The following is a 19,500-nucleotide window of genomic DNA, read 5'->3' as shown; positions in this document are numbered from 1 at the left end:
GTTGTAGAGTGGGGGGATGGGGGAGATGATTTGTGCTCGGAGGGGGGATTTGGAGGGTTGTAGAGTGGGGGATGCGGGAGATGATTTGTGCTTGGAGGGGGGATTGTGGGGGTTGTAGAGTAGGGGATGGGGGAATGATTTGTGCTAGGAGGAGGGATTTGGGGGGGTTGTAGAGTGGGGGGATGCGGGAGATGATTTGTGCTTGGAGGGGGGATTTGGGGGGTTGTAGAGTGGGGGGATGGGCGAGATGATTTGTGCTTGGAGGGGGGATTTGGGGGGTTGTAGAGTGGGGGGATGGGCGAGATGATTTGTGCTTGGAGGGGGGATTTGGGGGGGTTGCAGAGTGGGGAGTTGGGGGAGATAATTTGTGCTCAGAGGATAGATTGGGGGGGTTTGTGTAGTGGGGAGATGATTTGTGCTTGGAGGGGGGATTTGGGGGGTTGTAGAGTGGGGGGATGGGCGAGATGATTTGTGCTTAGAGGGGGGATTTGGGGGGGTTGTAGAGTGGGGAGTTGGGGGAGATAATTTGTGCTCAGAGGATGGATTGGGGGGTTTGTGTAGTGGGGAGATGGGGGAGAGAATTTGTGCTTGGAGGGGGGATTTGTGTAGTGGGGGGATGGGGGAAATGATTTGTGCTCGGAGGGGGGATTTGGGGGGGTTTGTGTAGTGGGGAGATGATTTGTGCTTGGAGGGGGGATTTGGGGGGGGTTGTAGAGTGGGGGGATGGGGGAGATGATTTGTGCTCGGAGGGGGGATTTGTGTAGTGGGGAGATGGAGATGATTTGTGCTTGGAGGGGGGATTTGGAGGGGTTGTAGAGTGGGGGGATGGGGGAGATTTGTGCTTGGAGGGGGGATTTGGGGGGGTTTGTGTAGTGGGGGGAGGGGGGAGATGATTTTTGCTTGGAGGGGGGATTTGGGGGGGTTGTAGAGTGGGGGGATGGGGGAGCTGATTTGTGCTCGGAGGGGGGATTGGGGGGGTTTGTGTAGTGGGGGAGATGATTTGTGCTTGGATGGGGGATTTGGGGGGGTTGTAGAGTGGGGGGATGGGGGGAATGATTTGTGCTGGGAGGGGGGATTTAGGGACAGTTGTGATAAGAATTATTCCCCTATAACACAGTAGCGCCTGCTGAACATGACCCGTGTCCATGAATGGCGGTGGCGGCACAGTGGGGTGGTTTTGTAGGGGTTAAATCAGGAGGTGTTATGTTGCCTGTCACACTGTGGATCGCTCTTCAGAGGGTCAATGATGGTATAAATTATCCCTCATCACAGAGCTCCAGTCCACAATAAGAGGAATGAAGTGAGGCGGTTTGTGATTGGATGAGGTTTGTGGAGGGATTATATCTGAAGAGAGCCCCATGGAATGCTCTGCCATCCGGTGGCTCCTTGTTATCTCCCGGTGACATCACCCAGCTGTATGAGGCTCCGCCCCTCTCCGCAGAGTCCGCCTGACATGGAGGACGGAGACTCGGTTGTCGAAGATTCGGCTGGTGGCTGTATTGTAGAGGGGGAGGGGGGGATCTGAGACCCGGGAGACCGCCCAGTGATAGGTGAAGGGTTGTCAGGCCCGGAATCTGATTATATTTTGCCTTCTTGGTTCCTCCACATTAATGTGATGTCATCACTGGGCCTCTGTGCTTCTCTATGCAATGCAGGCAGATCATGGCTGGTGGGAGGAGCCGGCAGGGTGATGTACATAGACTCCTGAAAACATCCCAGTACTCCTCTCAGGCTGCGAAGGAAAGGCCTAGATGATACTGGACGTCCTCCAGCCAGGAAATGAGGCGGCTCTATCTGACTTTCTGCAGCTTCTAATGCACATTGTGAGAAGCTCACAGTGTGCGGTTAAATCAGAGGAAGCCATTTCAGTCCAGGAGAGGAGCCGGGACAACTGTTCCAGACTGACAAAGACATAGATACCCCAATCAGTAGAGTATCATCTATGGGGACCGGGAGGGGGGTGGGTACTGTGTTCTCACACACTGCACGCAGGAAGGAGCTGCTGCCGCTCCACCTGTCTTCTAAAATGCCCCCCCCGCTCTTATGTGCCCCCCCACCTCCGTACCGATCACTCCTTTATTCATTTATCATTGAAGCATAGTGAACCATGTTTACTATGCTTCAGTTTGTGAATGAATAGGAACCTATGTACAGAGACTTCTATTCATATGGGTGCAATGTGTGTGCGGTGCATACAGACCCTGGGGGGAGAGGGTTTGGGGACTGCATCCTCACGCACTGAACAGAAGAAGGAGGTGCTGCTGCTCCACCTGTCCTATAAAATGCCCCCCCCCTCTGCTCTTATGTGCCCCCCCATCCCTGTACGGATCACCCCTTTGTTCATTGAAGCATAGTGAGTTGTGTTTACTACGCTTCAGTTGGTGAATAAATAGGAGCCTATGTACAGAGACTTCTATTCATTCATATGTAGTTTGTTTTTTTACACAGTAAGGCCTCATTTACATGGGGGGTATAGTACAGCATACACCCATGGGAGGCAGTATTCACCCGCACAGGGAGGCACAGGGGTTCCATACACCCCCCATGCAGGCAGTCCCATTCATGTCAATCAGGAAGCAGCGGCACACACGCACAGCTGGCATCCATGTGGGGCGGGGCGGGGCGGGAGTCTGGGTGACCACTGTCTGTGTTCGGGGCTGTGCACCCACAACCACACTGATTGGGAGCAGCAACTGTGTCTGTGCTGCCCCTGTGTCCTGAATGACATGAGTGGGACGGCCTGCATGGGGGATGAATGGGACGTCTGTGTATCCCAGTGCCTGCAGATAAGTGTATTTATAGTGAAAACAGGGATCTGATTATCATTTGCACAACTATTGTGGGGCCTAAAAGACCAACCATTGCGGATTGTACTGGGGGTCAGACTGACTTGGGAGGGGTTTATACTGGGGGACAGACTTACCTGGGGGAAGGATTATACTGGGGGACAGATTGACCTGGGGGGATTATACTGGGGGACAGATTGACTGGGGGGGGATTATACTGGGGGACAGATTGACGGGGGGAATTATACTGGGGGACAGATTGACTGGGGGGGATTATACTGGGGGACAGGTTGTCCTGGGGGGATTATACTGGGGGACAGATTGACTGGGGGGAAGAATTATACTGGGGGACAGATTGACTGGGGGGATCATACTGGGGGACAGATTGTCCTGGGGGGAATTATACTAGGGGACAGATTGACTGGGGGAATTATACTGGGGGACAGATTGTCCTGGGGGAATTATACTAGGGAACAGATTGACTGGGGGGGATTATACTGGGGGACAGATTGTCCTGGGGGGATTGTACTGGGGGTCAGACTGACTTGGGAGGGGTTTATACTGGGGGACAGACTTACCTGGGGGAAGGATCATACTGGGGGACAGATTGACCTGGGGGGGATTATACTGGGGGACAGATTGACTGGGGGGGGGATTATACTGGGGGACAGATTGACCTGGGGGGATTATACTGGGGGACAGATTGACCTGGGGGGATTATACTGGGGGACAGATTGTCCTGGGGGGATTGTACTGGAGGTCAGACTGACTTGGGAGGGGTTTATACTGGGGGACAGACTTACCTGGGGGAAGGATCATACTGGGGGACAGATTGACCTGGGGGGGATTATACTGGGGGACAGATTGACTGGGGGGGGGGATTATACTGGGGGACAGATTGACCTGGGGGGATTATACTGGGGGACAGATTGACCTGGGGGGATTATACTGGGGGACAGATTGACCTGGGGGGATTATACTGGGGGACAGATTGACGGGGGGATTATACTGGGGGACAGATTGTCCTGGGGGAATTATACTGGGGGACAGATTGTCCTGGGGGAATTATACTGGGGGACAGATTGTCCTGGGGGAATTATACTAGGGGACAGATTGACTGGGGGGGATTATACTGGGGGACAGATTGTCCTGGGGGGATTGTACTGGGGGTCAGACTGACTTGGGAGGGGTTTATACTGGGGGACAGACTTACCTGGGGGAAGGATCATACTGGGGGACAGATTGACCTGGGGGGGATTATACTGGGGGACAGATTGACTGGGGGGGGATTATACTGGGGGACAGATTGACCTGGGGGGATTATACTGGGGGACAGATTGACCTGGGGGGATTATACTGGGGGACAGATTGACGGGGGGGATTATACTGGGGGACAGATTGACGGGGGGGATTATACTGGGGGACAGATTGTCCTGGGGGAATTATACTAGGGAACAGATTGACTGGGGGGGATTATACTGGGGGACAGATTGTCCTGGGGGGATTGTACTGGGGGTCAGACTGACTTGGGAGGGGTTTATACTGGGGGACAGACTTACCTGGGGGAAGGATCATACTGGGGGACAGATTGACCTGGGGGGGATTATACTGGGGGACAGATTGACTGGGGGGGGGGATTATACTGGGGGACAGATTGACCTGGGGGGATTATACTGGGGGACAGATTGACCTGGGGGGATTATACTGGGGGACAGATTGTCCTGGGGGGATTGTACTGGAGGTCAGACTGACTTGGGAGGGGTTTATACTGGGGGACAGACTTACCTGGGGGAAGGATCATACTGGGGGACAGATTGACCTGGGGGGGATTATACTGGGGGACAGATTGACTGGGGGGGGGGGGATTATACTGGGGGACAGATTGACCTGGGGGGATTATACTGGGGGACAGATTGACCTGGGGGGATTATACTGGGGGACAGATTGACCTGGGGGGATTATACTGGGGGACAGATTGACGGGGGGGATTATACTGGGGGACAGATTGTCCTGGGGGAATTATACTGGGGGACAGATTGTCCTGGGGGAATTATACTGGGGGACAGATTGTCCTGGGGGAATTATACTAGGGGACAGATTGACTGGGGGGGATTATACTGGGGGACAGATTGTCCTGGGGGGATTGTACTGGGGGTCAGACTGACTTGGGAGGGGTTTATACTGGGGGACAGACTTACCTGGGGGAAGGATCATACTGGGGGACAGATTGACCTGGGGGGGATTATACTGGGGGACAGATTGACTGGGGGGGGATTATACTGGGGGACAGATTGACCTGGGGGGATTATACTGGGGGACAGATTGACCTGGGGGGATTATACTGGGGGACAGATTGACGGGGGGGATTATACTGGGGGACAGATTGACGGGGGGGGGATTATACTGGGGGACAGATTGTCCTGGGGGGATTATACTGGGGGACAGATTGACTGGGGGGAAGGATTATACTGGGGGACAGATTAACCGGGGGGATTATACTGGGGGACAGATTGTCCTGGGGGGAATTATACTGGGGGACAGATTGTCCTGGGGGGATTATACTGGGGGACAGATTGACTGGGGGGAAGGATTATACTGGGGGACAGACTGACTTGGAGGGAACACATTGACCTGGGGGGAAGCATTATACTTGGGGGGGGGTACTATACTTGGGGACAGACTGACCTTGGGGGAGGAATTTTACTGGAGGAAAGATTTACCTAAGGTGGGGATTATCCTGGGGGACAGACTGACCTGGGGGGATGGATTATAGTGGGGACAGATTTATCTGGGGGGGAAGGATTATACTGGGGTACACATTTACCTGGGGGAAGGATTATACTGGGGGACAGATTGACCTGGGGGGGTAATTATAGTGGGGGCAGTGGGGGACAGATTGACCTGAGAGAGGGGGCTTATACTGGGACACAAAATTACCAGGGGCGGGGATTTTACTGGGGACAGACTGACCCGTGGGGGGGGGGGGGTTAAACTGGGGGCAGTGGGGGACAGAGAGGCCTGATTATACTGAAGGAGGATTATACTGGGGAGACAGACTCACCTGGGGGGATTATACTGGAGGGCAGACTGACCTAGTGGGAGGGGAAAGGATTATACTGGGAAACAGACTGAGCTGGGGGATTATAATATTATGCTGGAGGACAGGCTGACTGGGGGGGGGGGTTATAAAGGGGGACAGATTGATTTGGGGGAAGGATTATACTGGGTGACAGACCAAACTTGAGGAGGGGGGATTTTACTGGGGGACAGACTGATCTTGGGGGGATTTTACTGGGGGCCAGACTGATCTTGGTGTGGATTATACAGATTGACCTGGAGATGGGGGGGGGGGGTTATACTGGGGGGCAGTCTGACATGAGGGGGGTTACACTGGAGGGGGTTGTTTTATTTAACCATGCCCCTTACGCCCACCCAATATAAAGCAATTAGGCCACACCCATGCTACACGTGCCACACTACTCTTCTACTTGTTGTGTAAAGGTGCCCCCATGTCTTTTACAATCCCAGCAATGTCCCTGGCACAATGAAAACCATGCCCACTCTTCTCTGTGACATACTGTGCACACCACTTTGTTTTTTTTTATTGGGGCAATGGTGCCCAACATATGATCTTGCCATGATTTTATAAAACTGCCCCGAAGCACCAGAGTACCGCCTGTAATGTGTTTGCATCTTCAGAGCAAAATGCACCAAACGAGCAAAGCACCAGTAAAACCACAACTCGGCCATCTGCTGAACCACCCCATCCCCCCCACTACCCACACGTTTATGCCCTTTTGCAGGTTTCCTTATAACAGGAAGTCAGTTTTATGCTCTGCGAGACACCTGAGTGATCTGAGATCTCTTTATATGTGAGAAGTGAAGGAACTCGAAGATCTTATAAACCAATTTATTCAGAAGCCCCTCACAATACATAGGTTGAAATGACACGTCCTTCAAGCTCAACCATCAGTGTTGTAACATGGTGTGGTCCTTCGAGCCGGGACCTCTTCATCTTCTGGTTGTTGGGTGTATTTCCATTCATCGTGTTTAGTAAAAAATGTGGGCTCTACTAATACTGAGTAAAAATAAATGCTCTTCACATTGTGGATATTGTGTAGATATTGGTTTTCGCCTGTGGATCTGGTGCTGGGTTGGAGGAACCCCTGGAACCAGCTAGTCATTGTGCCAAAATGACAGTTGGAGCCCTACATTTTCAGAGCCGTTGATGGCATTGGGCTAAGAGTTGTTAGTTTGGAGGTAGACTGACTGGTTCCTGAATTCTACACGCATTAACCTACTGCTCCTCGGTTTGGGTTCATGAAACATGCAGTTGTGTTGATGGCCAACGTCAGGACTGAATTTATAGCTGGGTACCGGGTGATGCATAGATCTTCAAGGGCTGGGCGTTCTTTCCCTTGTCATGCCAGCAGACATCGAAGAACGGGTGGAGGCGGCCTGAGAATCGCTCATGGAACGTGTACAGGAGCTTGACGTTGTCCTCGTCGTCCGAGTCGAAGAAGGAGATGACCCCATCAGAAAAGCTGAGGTAGATCCCGATCTTTTCCGGGCGACCGTCCACGCGGAGGGTTCGAGGTTCCTTCTGCTCTACATGGGCCTCGTAGGCCTTCCCGTCCTTGCATCCCAGGAGCCAGAAACCATTGGCGGGGGTGGCGTGCAGCTTGCCCTTGCGGTTGGCGGATTCAGAGATGACACCCAGGGCCCACCTTGGCTTGTCCTCCACAATAACCTCCCAGTAATGCTCTCCTTCCGTGAAGCTCTCTTTGGCGACTAGGCAGTTGCTCTTGTCGAAACGCGCTGGGTCATCAGACACCGACTGTTTGTGGTCAGAACATTCGACCGATTTGCCGTCGGAGGAGATGACCAGGTTCTGCTGGGCCGAGTTGGGGTCAAAGGTTAGGTTTTCCAGAGCTGTGAAGAAAATGTGAAAGAAAAGGGTGGCGGTCACATCAATTGTGGAAAACTCAAATCTCACAGGGCCACACCTCCTCATAAATATTTCTCTTATTGGGGGGAGAGATAGGGGGCGGGGATAGACACAGCTTCCCTCCCATACACTCTCAACTATTCCCAAGCAGGGAGAGCATAGGTATTCTGGGTGCAATTTAAGAGATAAGCTCATTTGCATGCTAGCACTTGCCCCCATTTCAAAAACTACATAGTAACTTACAAATGATAGGATGTGTTTAAGGGTGTATTTATAAAAAAAAAAAAAAAAAAAAAGAATCCTGTGAAAGCGCATGTACATTCATTCTGTATGAAATGTGCAAATGGATTGGGCTATTTCCTGTTCTGGAGGAATGCTTTTAATTGATTTAAAACAGAAAATACCATGTTTGGCCACTAGATGGTGCCAAGTATCATAAGCAATTCCTATAATACATAGCACCATCTAGTGGCCAAATGCAATATTTTTTCAGTTTATATCAATGAAAAACATTCATCCAGCGTAGAAAATAACCTAAAAATCTTTTTTTTTGTCACATTTGCACAGAACAAAGGTACACGCAATTTCACAGTGTTTTTTTCATAAATATACCCCTTACTGTTTTTTTTTTTTTTTTTTTTAATCCTCTGTTCTAATAATTTCGAATAACATTTACATAACTGTACATTAAAGTAACTGATACCCATTTTTTGGGGTAAATTGTGCCATTTTTCTACTTCGGATACACTTTCTATATTTGGCCACTACTTTGAAATCAATTTACAATATAATATGACTCAGTAGCGCCCTCCTATGTCTTGTCTTAATGTAGGACTTACAGCAATAAATAAACTAAACATGAATAACCCATTATGAGATTAAAGGGCTAAACCATATTTTGCTGCAATATTCACCTTCAATCAAGAGATTTCCCTGCAGTATTTTGTTCTGCCACTAGATGTCCTAATGGCCAGCATTATTCAACCCACTTCTGGGTCATCCCAGACCCACCCCCAGCTTGTGACTGGACAGTGAAAGGAGAAGCAAGCATGCTGATGAGCTCATCTCTCTGCTCTCTCCTCCTATCAGTATCCTCTTGTCAGCTCATGAACTAAAGCCAACTTCTCCTCGCTCTCCTTCCTCTCGCTCTCCTTCCTCTCGCTCTCCTTCCCCTCGCTCTCCTTCCTCTCGCTCTCCTTCCTCTCGCTCTCCTTCCCCTCGCTCTCCTTCTCCTCGCTCCCCTTCTCCTCGCTCTCCTTCCTCTCGCTCTCCTTCCTCTCGCTCTCCTTCCCCTCGCTTTCCTTCCCCTCGCTCTCCTTCCTCTCGCTCTCCTTCTCCTCGCTCTCCTTCCTCTCGCTCTCCTTCCTCTCGCTCTCCTTTTCCTCGCTCTCCTTCCTCTCGCTCTCCTTTTCCTCGCTCTCCTTCCTCTCGCTCTCCTTCCCCTCGCTCTCCTTCTCCTCGCTCTCCTTCCTCTCGCTCTCCTTCCTCTCGCTCTCCTTCCCCTCGCTTTCCTTCCCCTCGCTTTCCTTCCCCTCGCTCTCCTTCTCCTCGCTCTCCTTCCCCTCGCTTTCCTTCCTCTCGCTCTCCTTCCTCTCGCTCTCCTTCTCCTCGCTCTCCTTCCTCTCGCTCTCCTTCCCCTCGCTCTCCTTCCTCTCGCTCTCCTTCCTCTCGCTCTCCTTCCCCTCGCTCTCCTTCCTCTCGCTCTCCTTCCCCTCGCTCTCCTTCTCCTCGCTCTCCTTCCCCTCGCTCTCTTTCCTCTCGCTCTCCTTCCCCTCGCTCTCCTTCCTCTTGCTCTCTTTCCTCTCGCTCTCCTTCCCCTCGCTCTCCTTCCCCTCGCTCTCCTTCCCCTCGCTCTCCTTCCCCTCGCTCTCCTTCCTCTCGCTCTCCTTCCCCTCGCTCTCCTTCCCCTCGCTCTCCTTCCTCTCGCTCTCCTTCTCCTCGCTTTCCTTCCTCTCGCTCTCCTTCCACTCGCTCTCCTTCCCCTCGCTCTCCTTCCCCTCGCTCTCTTTCCTCTCGCTCTCCTTCCCCTCGCTCTCCTTCCCCTCGCTCTCCTTCCTCTCGCTCTCCTTCTCCTCGCTTTCCTTCCTCTCGCTCTCCTTCCACTCGCTCTCCTTCCCCTCCCTTCCCCTCGCTCTCCTTCCTCTCTTTCCTCTCGCTCTCTTTCCCCTCGCTCTCCTTCCCCTCGCTTTCCTTCCTCTCGCTCTCCTTCCACTCGCTCTCCTTCCCCTCGCTCTCTTTCCTCTCGCTCTCCTTCCCCTCGCTCTCCTTCCCCTCGCTCTCCTTCCCCTCGCTCTCCTTCCCCTCGCTCTCCTTCCCCTCGCTCTCCTTCCTCTCGCTCTCCTTCCCCTCGCTCTCCTTCCCCTCGCTCTCCTTCCCCTCGCTCTCCTTCCCCTCGCTCTCCTTCCCCTCGCTCTCCTTCCCCTCGCTCTCCTTCCTCTCGCTCTCCTTCCCCTCGCTCTCCTTCCCCTCGCTCTCCTTCTCCTCGCTCTCCTTCCCCTCGCTCTCCTTCCCCTCGCTCTCCTTCCACTCGCTCTCCTTCCCCTCGCTCTCTTTCCTCTCGCTCTCCTTCCCCTCGCTCTCCTTCCCCTCGCTCTCCTTCCCCTCGCTCTCCTTCCCCTCGCTCTCCTTCCCCTCGCTCTCCTTCCTCTCGCTCTCCTTCCCCTCGCTCTCCTTCCCCTCGCTCTCCTTCCCCTCGCTCTCCTTCCCCTCGCTCTCCTTCCCCTCGCTCTCCTTCCTCTCGCTCTCCTTCCCCTCGCTCTCCTTCCCCTCGCTCTCTTTCCTCTCGCTCTCCTTCCCCTCGCTCTCCTTCCTCTTGCTCTCTTTCCCCTCGCTCTCCTTCCCCTCGCTCTCCTTCCCTTCGCTCTCCTTCCCCTCGCTCTCCTTCCTCTCGCTCTCCTTCCCCTCGCTCTCCTTCCTCTCGCTCTCCTTCCTCTCGCTCTCCTTCCTTGCTGCGAGAGGCTGGTCTCTGCCTAGAGTTCAACTATAAAGCTTATATAAACCCCAACAGCGAACTTCTCTTATTTGTTTCCTTTCCACCTGCTAAATATACCACTTAACCACTTCCGGGCGTTATACGTCGGTACTTTGAAGAGGAATGTCGTTGTTATGGCAGCAGCCAGCTGCCATAACCGCGGTATCGCCTTCTTCAGTGGGCGGTCCGCTTTCACATAAAAACGGCCTCTGCGGCGGATTCGCCGCAAAAAAAACCCCCACTTTTATCGGCGGTGGGAGAGGTCTTCTCCCTGGCTTGGTATGAGGGGGAGGGGAAGATCCCCCCACCCGTCTCTATATCATTTCAGGGCGGAATCGACATCAAAACTTCACTTCCACCCATAGCTCTTAAAGAGACATTTAAAAAAAAAAAAAAAAAAAAATTCAAATGACATTTTTTTTAAATTGCATTTTAGTGTAAATATGAGATCTCATATCTAAGAGGTCCTATCAGGCTTTTTTTTTTTTTTTTCTATTACAAAGGATGTTTACATTCCTTGTAATAGGAATAAAAGTGACACAATTTTGTTTTTAAAAAGAACAGTGTAAAAATAAAAAAATAAAAGGTAAAATAAATAAGAAAAAAAAATGTAAACGCGCCCCGTCCCGCCGAGCGCGCGCACAGAAGCGAACGCATACGTGAGCAGCGTCCGCATATGTGGTCAAACCACCCATGTGAGGTATCGGCGCGATCGGTAGAGCGAGAGCAATAATTCTAGACCTAGATCTTCTCTGCAACGCAAAACATGCAACCTGTAGAATTTTTTTAAAACGTCGCCTATGGAGATTTTGTAAGGGTAAGCCCTTGTACGCACAGTCGAACATTCCGACGGAAAATGTCCGATCGGACCGCGTTGTCGGATAATCCGACCGTGTGTGGGCTCCATCTGACTTTTTCCATTAGAATGTCCGACCAACAAAGTTTGAGAGCTGGATATAAAATTTTCCGACAACATGATCCGTTTGTAGAGAATTCCGATCGGACAAAGTGCCACGCATGCTCAGATCAAATTACGAGACCAAAGCTATTGGCTACTAGCCGCAATGTAGTCCCGTCATCGAACGAACGTCATCACGATCGGATTTTCCAACAACTTTGTCCGACCGTGTGTATGCAACACCAGTTTCAGACAAAATCCGTCTGAAAAAATCAGACGGATTTTGTGGTCGGAACGTCCGACCGTGTGTACAAGGTCTAAAAGTTTGTCGCCATTCCACGAGCGGGCGCAATTTTGAAGCGTGACATGTTGGGTATCAATTTTCTCGCCGTAACATTATCTTTCACAATATAAAAATAAAATAAAAAAATTGGGCTGACTTTACTGCTTTCTTATTTTTTAATTCAAAGAAGTGTATTTTTTTCCAAAAAAAAGTGTGCTTGTAAGACCGCTGCGCAAATACGGTGTGACAAAAAGTATTGCCACGACCGCCATTTTATTCTCTAGGGCTTTAGAAAATATATATATATATAATGGTTGGGGGTTCTACATAATTTTCTAGCAAAAAAAAAAAAGTTTTTAACTCGTAAACACCAAATCTCAGAAACAGACTTGGTCCTTAAGTGGTTAAAATGTTTTGTTATATCTGTACAAAAAATACCCATAGATCCTTGTAAGTTGATAACTTCCTGTACTCTCTGTCTGCAATGTTATCAGTTACACTGTTCTTGGCTGTCACCCCCTCCCCCATCTTATGGAGATAAGGAAGGTGTCCTGTAGTGCTAACATTATTTAGCTGTTCCATAGATATGGTATAATGCATAAGGGTAGTAGTCACTCTCTAGAACCAGAAGCATGTTCCTGGCAGGGTCAACAGGTAAAAATAAAGTATTACAATTCTGAAAAGAGAAAAAAAGAATTCACCAACCTCATCTAACGAGCGGCAAGCTGCAATATATTACATTTATGTTACACTTTAACTTTTTGCCACCAAGGACGTACAGGGGGCGTGCGTTTAACACTGTGACGTAACACTGTAATGTGAATGCTGTGCTACTGCTGTCACCTGCTGGGCATATGTGGTATTGCAGGCTAACAGCTTGTTGGATTCAATTGCCACCGGGGACATTACCTGCATGGAGTTTGTATGTTTTTCCTGGGCTCATATGGGTTTCTTCTGGATATCCTTCCAAAATCATATCAATAAATTTATAGGTGCGCAGTCTACTGCATTAGGGTGTGCACTCCAAAGCTCAAACACGCATGCGTGTGTGTGCATGTGTGTATATATCTATATATATATATATATATATATATATATATATATATATATATATATATATGGTGTCAGTAGAGCAGAGATTGGTGTCAGTAGAGCAGAGATTGGTGTCAGTAGGGCAGAGGTCGGTGTCAGTATTTTTTAATTTTTATTATTGTATTTTTTAGTATTTTTCAAAAAAAAAAAAACATTTTTTTTTTACAGTTTTTTTGGGAGCCCCATTAGGGGGCGTTGGTGAAATATTAAGGGTCTAAACAGAGGAAATATGTACCGCAGGGGCTTATTAGGGTGGCACACCCTATGCGCATACCTATGAATATAGATTGATTGCCTTTCTCACAAGCATCCTATGTTAGGACATTAGAGTGTAAGCTCCTTTGTGGGACAGTGATTGGTGTAAATGGACATTAGAGTGTAAGCTCCTTTGTGGGACAGTGATTGGTGTAAATGGACATTAGAGTGTAAGCTCCTTTGCGGGACATTGATTGGTATAAATGGACATTAGAGTGTAAGCTCCTTTGCAGGGACATTGATTGGTATAAATGGACATTAGAGTGTAAGCTCCTTTGTGGGACAGTGATTGGTATAAATGGACATTCGTGTGTAAGCTCTTTTGCGGGACAGTGATTGGTGTAAATGGACATTAGAGTGTAAGCTCTTTTGCGGGACAGTGATTGGTGTAAATGGACATTAGAGTGTAAGCTCTTTTGCGGGACAGTGATTGGTGTAAATGGACATTAGAGTGTAAGCTCTTTTGTGGGACAGTGATTGGTGTAAATGGACATTAGAGTGTAAGCTCCTTTGTGGGACAGTGATTGGTGTAAATGGACATTAGAGTGTAAGCTCCTTTGCGGGACATTGATTGGTATAAATGGACATTAGAGTGTAAGCTCCTTTGTGGGACAGTGATTGGTGTAAATGGACATTAGAGTGTAAGCTCCTTTGCGGGACATTGATTGGTATAAATGAACATTAGAGTGTAAGCTCCTTTGTGGGACAGTGATTGGTATAAATGGACATTCGTGTGTAAGCTCTTTTGCGGGACAGTGATTGGTGTAAATGGACATTAGAGTGTAAGCTCTTTTGCGGGACAGTGATTGGTGTAAATGGACATTAGAGTGTAAGCTCCTTTGCGGGACAGTGATTGGTATAAATGGACATTAGAGTGTAAGCTCCTTTGCGGGACATTGATTGGTATAAATGAACATTAGAGTGTAAGCTCCTTTGTGGGACAGTGATTGGTATAAATGGACATTCGTGTGTAAGCTCTTTTGCGGGACAGTGATTGGTGTAAATGGACATTAGAGTGTAAGCTCTTTTGCGGGACAGTGATTGGTGTAAATGGACATTAGAGTGTAAGCTCCTTTGCGGGACAGTGATTGGTATAAATGGACATTAGAGTGTAAGCTCTTTTGTGGGACAGTGATTGGTGTAAATGGCTAAAAACATGCCAGCATTAGATACAAAAAATAAAATAAAAAAAATGGGGGTGTGGCCTGCCTCAGAAGTCAGAAAAGTCAAGGCTACAGCAGCACTCCCTGAGCGCCCCCTGGGCAGAGGAGCTGGAGTTCTGCTATGGTACTGGAAGATGCCCTGGGGTACCAGCAGCCAGGTACCAGTTCATTTTGATACTTTGTAAACCTTGATTTTCTGTAGACATGTGCACTGCTAAAAAAATTTGTTTTCGTTTCATTTGTTTTTTTGGGGCTTTTTTCGGGTCATTCGTTATGATTGCAATTTGAAAATTCAGAAATTCGAAAATAAGAAAGAAAATTTGAAAGAATAACGAACTAATAATAATTAATTATAAAATTATAGGTATTGGAATTTCCTTTCAAATTTTGCTGTTAGCGGACGTAACAAATTATCCAAAATAACCAATGCCACATCTAAAAAAATGGAATAGATAAATAAATAATAATAATAAAAAGTTTTAATTATTACTGTTCTTATTTGTTATTATTAGTTCCATTTGTTTAGATACGGCATTCCTTATTTCGGATAATTAGTAACTTCGTATTCGATATGAAAGGAAATTCCAACACCTAGAATTTAATAGTTAGTAATGGTTAAGTTATTATTCGTTATTATTTCACATTTTCTCATTTTCGGATTTACGAATATTCGGGAAACTTCGTTACACAGGTGTTCGTTAATTCGGATTTTCTGAATTGCCAAATTTGTCGAAAATCGTTAAAAAAAAAAAAAAAAAATGAATTTGGAACGAAACGAATTTTACGTCAAAATTCCCTGGAATGTCTACATTTGGTGAAAAAAAGTCGCACCCCATTGATTGTGTGTGACGGGGGGTCTGCTATTGGACTCATCAATGAGCATGGAATTCCTGAATCAGTAGTGGATTATTATTAGTAGTTGTGTGTAATGTGGGCCAATCAGGTGCGTCCCACTCTCCGAAGCCCCTCCCTGAATCTTACCTGGCATCAGCGCCCGGAACATCTTCCGCCACACCTGGAACTTGAACTCGTCGGAGATGATTGGCAGCTGAATATCCAGACGGCCGGGAAGAGGAGGCTCAGATAGAATCTTACCCAACCTGATAACAGAACTCCGCATTATACTGCTGTCAGAGCGGCGATCCTCCGACTGTGCTGGAACTACAAGTCTCAGCACAACCTACCATGCTAATAACATGTATTATATCACGGGAATGATGTAACAAATTACCTTTTCAATACAAGTCCTGTGTAAAGACAATTAGGGACATCACTGATAAAATTAAAAGGAGATTTTATGTTTATGTTTTATGTTTTGTTTTTTATAGCAAGGGGTTCTTTACAGTTAAAGGGTTGTACAAAAGACAAGGGAACATCAATGATAAGGTGAAAAAGATTTTTACTTTGCTATAGGAAGGGGCTCTTTACAGTTAAAGGGGTGTACAAAAGGCAAATGAACAATGATGGAGTGAAAAGGAGATTTTGTTTTTGCTATAGGGAGGGATTCTCATACCTCCCAACTTTTTTGAGATGGGAATGAAGGACACCTATATGCAAAGGTATGTAGGCATAGGACACGCCCCCTTAACTGATTGCCAACCAGCGCGCGCCGATTTACGTCAGCAGAATGGCACTGGTAGGCAAAAGGGTGTACAGGTACGTCCCCTTTAAGAAGCAATGTTGCGGGCGCGCGTGCCTGCCACGGTCTCCGTGACAGCGGGTCTCGCGGACTCGATGACCGCCAGGTGCCTGCGATCACGGAGAGGTAGACGGGGAGATGCTTTTGTAAAAAAAGCAATTCCCCGTTCTGCTTAGTGACAGGACAGAGATCACGGCTCTCTGTCATTGAGGGAAGTGATCGCTGTCCTGTGAGTAGTAGACCCTCCCCCCCCCCGACAGTTAGAATCACTCCCTAGGACACACTTAACCCCCTCACCGCCCCCTAGTGGTTAACACTGCCAGTGTCATTTATGCAGTAATCAGTGCATTTATTAGCACTGATCACTGTATAAATGACAATGGTCCCAAAATAGTGTCAAAAGTGTCCGATGTGTCCGCCATAATGTCGCAGTCCTGATAAAAATCACAGATCGTCGCCTTTACTAATAAAAAAAAAAAATGAAAAATAAAAACGCCATAAAACTATCCCCTATTTTGTAGACGCTATAAATTTTGTTAAAACCAATCAATAAACGCTTATTGCATTTTTTTTGTTTTTTTTTTTACCAAAAATATGTAGAAGAATACGTATCGGCCTAAACTGAGGAAAAAAACGTTTTTTTTATATATTTTTGGGGGATATTATAGCAAAAAGTAAAAAAATCGTGTTTTTTTCAAAATTGTTGCTCTTTTTTTTGTTTAGAGCGCAAAAAATAAAAAAACGCAGAGGTGATCAAATAGCACCAAAAGAAATCTCTATTTGTGGGGAAAAAAGGACGTCAATTTAGTTTGGGAGCCACGTCACACGACCGCGCAATTGTCAGTTAAAGCGACGCAGTGCAGAATCGCAAAAAGTGGTCTGGTCAGGAAGGGGGTAAAATTTTTCCGGGGGTGAAGTGGTTAAAGGAGAATTATACAAAAAAAATAAAAAAAATAAAGAAGATTAGTTAAAGGTTTAAGTGTTTTGTTTTTTTACCACTGCATTTCCTATATTGGCTTTTGACATTAAGAAATGCAGCTGGATGGAAGATTTATCACTGGAAACACTCTTTGAAAGATAAAAAGTGTATTTTATATACAACTAAATGGATCAGACCAAAAATTTTCAAAAATGAGGGACAAATGAAGAGGAAAGAGGGACATTGTTCCAAATCAGGGACAGTCACCCAAAATCAGGGACAGTTACCTGAAATAAGGGACAATCACCCAAAAATCATGATCAGTTACCCGAAATCAGGGAAGTGACCCAAAATCAGGGACAGTTACCCAAAATTGGGGACAGTTACCCAAAATCAGGGACAGTCACCCAAAATCAGGGACAGTTACCCAAAATCAGGGACAGTCACCCAAAATCAGGGACAGTTACCCGAAATCAGGGAAGTGACCCAAAATCAGGGACAGTTACCCAAAATTGGGGACAGTTACCCAAAATCTGGGACAGTCACCCAAAATCAGGGACAGTTACCCAAAATCGGGGACAGTCACCCAAAATCAGGGACAGTTACCCGAAATCAGGGAAGTGACCCAAAATCAGAGACAGTTACCCAAAATCGGGGACAGTCACCCAAAATCTGGGACAGTTACCTGAAATCAGGGAAGTGACCCAAAATCAGGGACAGTTACCCAAAATCGGGGACAGTCACCCAAAATCAGGGACAGTTACCCGAAATCAGGGAAGTGACCCAAAATCAGGGACAGTCACCCAAAATCAGGGACAGTTACCTGAAATCAGGGACAGTTACCCAAAATCGGGGACAGTCACCTAAAATCAGGGACAGTTACCCGAAATCAGGGAAGTGACCCAAAATCAGGGACAGTTACCCAAAATCAGGGACAGTCACCCAAAATCAGGGACAGTTACCCAAAATCAGGGACAGTCACCCAAAATCAGGGACAGTTACCCGAAATCAGGGAAGTGACCCAAAATCAGGGACAGTTACCCAAAATCAGGGACAGTCACCCAAAATCAGGGACAGTTACCCAAAATCAGGGACAGTCACCCAAAATCAGGGACAGTTACCTGAAATCAGGGAAGTGACCCAAAATCGGGGACAGTCACCTAAAATCAGGGACAGTTACCCAAAATCGGGGACAGTCACCCAAAATCAGGGACAGTTACCCGAAATCAGGGAAGTGACCCAAAATCAGGGACAGTTACCCAAAATCGGGGACAGTCACCCAAAATCAGGGACAGTTACCTGAAATCAGGGACAGTTACCCAAAATCGGGGACAGTCACCTAAAATCAGGGACAGTTACCCGAAATCAGGGAAGTGACCCAAAATCAGGGACAGTTACCCAAAATCAGGGACAGTTACCTGAAATCAGGGACAGTCACCCAAAATCAGGGACAGTTACCCAAAATCAGGGACAGTTACCCGAAATCAGGGAAGTGACCCAAAATTGGGGACAGTTACCCAAAATCAGGGACAGTCACCCAAAATCAGGGACAGTTACCCGAAATCAGGGAAGTGACCCAAAATCAGGGACAGTTTTGGGGTGCCTGGAACGAGGTGCTGACCCCCTTATCTTTTGGACTTTGTACTGCTAACGTCCTAACCTTTTCTTCACTATTTTTTACCCCCTTTGTTATATTTCCAAAATGATTGTACCAATATCGCATTATATATTGTTAACGACATTTTTTTCACGATTACTTCTTTGAATTGTAATCTGCATATATATTTCTCAATAAAAATATTGAAAATAAAATCAGGGACAGTTACTCAAAATCGGGGACAGTCACCCAAAATCAGGGACAGTTACCAAAAATCAGGGACAGTCACCCAAAATCAGGGACAGTTACCCGAAATCCAGGACAGTTACCTGAAATCAGGGACAGTCACCCAAAATCAGGGACAGTTACCCGCAATCAGGGACAGTTACCCAAAATCAGGGACAGTCCCCTAAAATCAGGGACATTTACCCAAAATCGGGGACAGTCACGCAAAATCAGGGACAGTCCCCTAAAATCAGGGACATTTACCCAAAATCGGGGACAGTCACGCAAAATCAGGGACAGTTGGGAGCTATGGATTCTATACAGTTAAAGGGATGTGCAAAAGACAAGTAAACATCAATGATAAAATGAAAAGAAGATTTTCTCTTGCTCTAGGTTAGGGTTTTTTACAGTTTTAGAGGAAGTAAACCCTGATGGGTTTTATGTCCTCTTTTTTTTTTCCCTGCAAACCCTGCATAGTAAAAGCATAATGGGCTAGTATGCATTGCATACTAGCCCATTATGCAGCACTTACCTGCAAACAAAGCCTGCGCTGACCCCGCTGCAGGAAGCATCCATCTTTGCCCCTCCCCCCACAAGGCTTCGAACTCTGGCTGTGTGACTAGCCAAAGCTGTGAGACGTCACTCCCGCGCATGCGCAGCCGGAGCCGCCAGTCACGGCACACGCTCAGGAAGCAACAGCACAGAGGAGCGTTTCGTCACAGTG

General features: G+C 47.8%; 2 protein-coding genes across 2 annotated transcripts in view; both read right to left on the bottom strand.

Moving 5' to 3' along the window:
• Positions 1-6,682: 6,682 nt before the first annotated feature.
• TRIM72 (tripartite motif containing 72) overlaps positions 6,683-19,500 on the bottom strand; it is a 29,992-nt gene continuing 17,174 nt past the window's right edge. Inside the window, exons 7-8 of the mRNA XM_077447337.1 lie at positions 15,378-15,496; positions 6,683-7,718 (exon numbers count right to left, since the gene is read on the bottom strand). Coding sequence (XP_077303463.1) covers positions 7,150-7,718; positions 15,378-15,496 — 688 coding nt within the window. The 3' untranslated portion in view covers positions 6,683-7,149. The remainder of the gene's footprint in view (positions 7,719-15,377; positions 15,497-19,500) is intronic.
• On the bottom strand, positions 8,015-12,862 carry LOC143925172 (uncharacterized). Its single transcript, XM_077449785.1, has 3 exons — positions 12,796-12,862; positions 9,936-10,703; positions 8,015-9,886 (listed from the first exon to the last, which is right to left on the bottom strand). Exons 1-3 carry the CDS (start codon positions 12,860-12,862, stop codon positions 8,820-8,822), a joined length of 1,902 nt encoding a protein of 633 aa, XP_077305911.1. The 3' UTR covers positions 8,015-8,819.

The sequence above is a fragment of the Lithobates pipiens genome, unplaced genomic scaffold (assembly GCF_037356315.1).
Source record: "Lithobates pipiens isolate NorthernLeopardFrog02 unplaced genomic scaffold, aLitPip1_a1.2 Scaffold_22, whole genome shotgun sequence".
Classification (NCBI taxonomy): Eukaryota; Metazoa; Chordata; class Amphibia; order Anura; family Ranidae; genus Lithobates; species Lithobates pipiens.
Note: the sequence above shows the minus strand (reverse complement) of the source record. Positions and strands in the feature narration are given on the sequence as shown.

Coding starts and splice junctions, on each gene's coding strand:
- LOC143925172 (XM_077449785.1), bottom strand. CDS start 12,862: ATGATTTTGGAAGGATATCCAGAAGAAACCCATATGAGCCCAGGAAAA. Junction 10,704..12,795: donor AACATACAAACTCCATGCAG/GTAATGTCCCCG, acceptor GTTGAACTCTAG/GCAGAGACCAGCCTCTCGCA. Junction 9,887..9,935: donor GGAGAGCGAGTGGAAGGAGA/GCGAGAGGAAGG, acceptor GAAAGAGAGCGA/GAGGAAAGAGAGGAAGGAGA.